This window comes from Microtus ochrogaster, chromosome 18 (assembly GCF_000317375.1).
Source record: "Microtus ochrogaster isolate Prairie Vole_2 chromosome 18, MicOch1.0, whole genome shotgun sequence".
NCBI classification, from domain to species: Eukaryota; Metazoa; Chordata; class Mammalia; order Rodentia; family Cricetidae; genus Microtus; species Microtus ochrogaster.
The window spans coordinates 46,299,130-46,302,156 of NC_022020.1; the positions used below are offsets into that span (position 1 = coordinate 46,299,130).

Below are 3,027 nucleotides of genomic sequence, written 5' to 3' on the forward strand. Positions count from 1 at the left end.
ATCAAAGCCATGGGAACAGCTGTCCCTGATAATCCCCCTACAACATTTGAAACTAACTCTTCCATACTTCCCCTGATGATGAGCTGAAACTGAGCCAAAAGAAACTTTTCCTCCTTCCCGCTGGGTCAGGTGCTTTGGTGACAGGAGTGTAACAGTACCCAACACCCAGCCCAAGTGGACAAGACACATACATTTCCCTGCCAGTCTCCCCACGCCCCTTCGGCTTTTGCCTCTTTACTACAGTGCTCTCCCTGGGAAGCTTTGTTCTCTCTCTCTTTTTGGCTTCCCGGTAGCCTGCTCAGTCCTCAGCCCGTGTGACTGTACCCTTCCTTCATATTGCATGGGCCTTTCCATCTCCTTGATTCTGTCCTTTTCTTCACCGCCCCTTACACTCCTACTTAGCAACCTTCAGCCTCTAGACCTCACTCCACACTGTGTAGAGTGATCCTGGCCACCACACTGATAACCCGATGGGCCCGCATTCGAGAGATGCTGACTGCAGTGGCCAGGCGCAGAAACAAGGAGGTCATGATGACAATGGTAGCCAGGATGAGGAGGACAGGATCACACTTCATATCTTCCAAACCATAACTACAACTGCAAAAATCCAAGAAACTGCATCCTGAAGGAAGGGCCCAGAGCTCTGCGGGAAAGCTGCTGCCTAACATGAACAAAACCCTGAACTGATACCAGAACTGAGAAAGTAAAACACAGCTGAGTTGAATTCTTTCATCTAGCTCTAAGTTCAGGTAGATGTTCTTCAAAGAAAATCTCAGACATGCTCAGTGAGGCACTTTATTGGAAAATGGATGCATACATCAATGAAGTAAAATCAAAGTAAGCATCATTTGACACAATAACATCCTAATATCTATGCTATCTTCTTACATAACAATAAATCCCAAGATACCCCTGACTTGGGTATCAAAGGACAAGTTTTAATGGTCTAGAAATATCTCCATATAAATATAAACCATAGCATCTAAAATAACCATCGCTGTTTTGAGTCGGGTTCAAGAGTCCTGGGAAATCTCGTAAAATAATAAGTACTTTAGATGGCTGCTGGAGCTACAAGGGCTGGGGACATAGCTCAGTGGCAGAACATGGCCCTATGTTCTCCATTGACACAAGAAATTAACAAAAACATGAAGCTAACAATAACAAAGTTCAGACAGAGGAAAATTCTCTACTGTGTGATACATAAAGGGGCTGGAATGCTGGGCAGAAAACTCAGCCACCCTGCACTTCCAACACTGCTTGAGTGGCAAAGCTAACAGACGTGAGGCTCGATGCAGAAAGCAGGTCATCACGTCACCTCTTTTGGCATTGTTAAATTAAGGCAAAGCTCTCCTTCCGGTTACACAGGGCAGAAACTGGCAGAGAGGTTTTTGAAACTTGTGCTCATCTCTTTCCCCCGCCATACTAGCTCCCTCTCCCCAACTGAGAAAAATGGAAGAAGAGTCACAAAATGAAAAAAGTTTGGTTTGCTGAGGATGGCGTACACTTTGCATCGTTTGGAGAGGCACGGGACTGGCCAAAGCTGCTCTTTCCCAGTCTCCCTCCCCTCCTGCACCGTCAGCAGCTCCAAGGGTCTTTGGTTCTTCAAAGCATCTTATCGCACGGTACAACATCTGTGTGGCTTCACTGCTTACAAACAGCTGTCACCTCCGCTAAGTCACATGGTTCTCAACCCTGTGAAGTAGGATGGAGGGATCATGACCCCTAGTTGAAAGCTAAGGAGCCTGGTACCCACAGAGTTAGGTCCCTTGATCAAACCCACACTGTTGGCCAGCTGCAGAATCAAAACTAAAATGCAAGTCCAACTCCTCGGTCTTTCTGAGAACAGTCTGGGGGAGACTTGTGTCCTCATCACGTGCCATCCCACTCTCAAGGGTCTCAGACAGCCCCATTGAGAACCGGATGAGTCCGCATTCGATAGATGATGACTGCAGTGGCCGGGCACAGAAACAAGGAGGTCATGATGACAACGGTAGCCAGGATGATGAGGACAATGGCCCAGATATCCAGGATGTGCTTGGGAAGCAGGACATCCACAGGTGACTGGCTGATCGCATCCATGTTGGCCCTGGAATGGACAGGAAAGGAGAGTCAGTTGCGTGCACCCTCTCCCTGCCTTCCTCCTAGGAAGGCGATCTCCAGGAGTCAGAGTTACTGTGATCAATCATTAGTGGTGATAATGGCATCATTTGCTGGGGTGTCCTATTACCAAGAACTCTTCTTAATATTTTATTACATGTGAGTGTGCATATAAGTGCACACTTCTACAATCATACGGTTGCCTGCAGATACCAAAAGATGATGTCAGGTTCCCTGCAGCTGGAGCTATAAGTGGTTATGAGCTGCCTGACCGGTATTCTGTGTCCTCTGCAAAAGCAGCAAGTGCTCTTAACCACAGTTATCTTTCCTGCCCATTAAGCAGGTCACTTTGTATCTATTAACTCATTATATCCCATTAACCACCAATCCAATGGAGTCCAATAACTGTTCATTTAATATTTCTAAGTGTTTATCTTCAGTTATTACCAGGATTCCCATATTCCAATGATTTAAAATGGAAATCAAACCATGTAGATGTCATGAAGTAGGCCTACAAAATAAACCGAGATAGATAAGGATTTTTTATGCTTATTGTTTAAACTACCACTCTGTTTCCCTCGTCCATAAAATGATAATTCACTATTTTTGCTGTGTCCCATTGCTTATTCTTTTGGGGGTGTGAGGGAACATGTGTGTACAAATGCACATGAACATGTATGATGTCATTCCTCAGGTGTTATCCATCTTGCATTAGGGTGGGTTTTTTTTTAAATACATAGCCATATTTTTTAATTGGGTGTGAAGTAGAAAAGAAAGACCCTATACTGGGCCTTATTCAAGGCATCTTTGGGTTCTACAGGGTTAACTAAAGCAAGATATTCCTTGAGGAAAGATCTAGGTGACCCCTGGATTTGCATACTGTGGCCCCGCACAGCCTCTATCTCGACAGAAGCTAGTATACTGTGTTCT

At 45.3% G+C, this 3,027-nt stretch overlaps 1 protein-coding gene across 1 annotated transcript; it reads right to left on the reverse strand.

The window, feature by feature from the left end:
• Positions 1 to 779: 779 nt before the first annotated feature.
• Smim3 (small integral membrane protein 3) lies at positions 780 to 2,081 on the reverse strand. Its single transcript, XM_013349467.2, has one exon. The coding sequence runs from the start codon at positions 2,077 to 2,079 to the stop codon at positions 1,897 to 1,899; it is 183 nt and encodes a 60-aa protein (XP_013204921.1). The 5' UTR covers positions 2,080 to 2,081; the 3' UTR covers positions 780 to 1,896.
• Positions 2,082 to 3,027: the final 946 nt, after the last annotated feature.

Bases quoted from the DNA above. Each gene is read 5' to 3' on its own strand.
- Smim3 (XM_013349467.2), bottom strand. From the start codon at position 2,079: ATGGATGCGATCAGCCAGTCACCTGTGGATGTCCTGCTTCCCAAGCAC.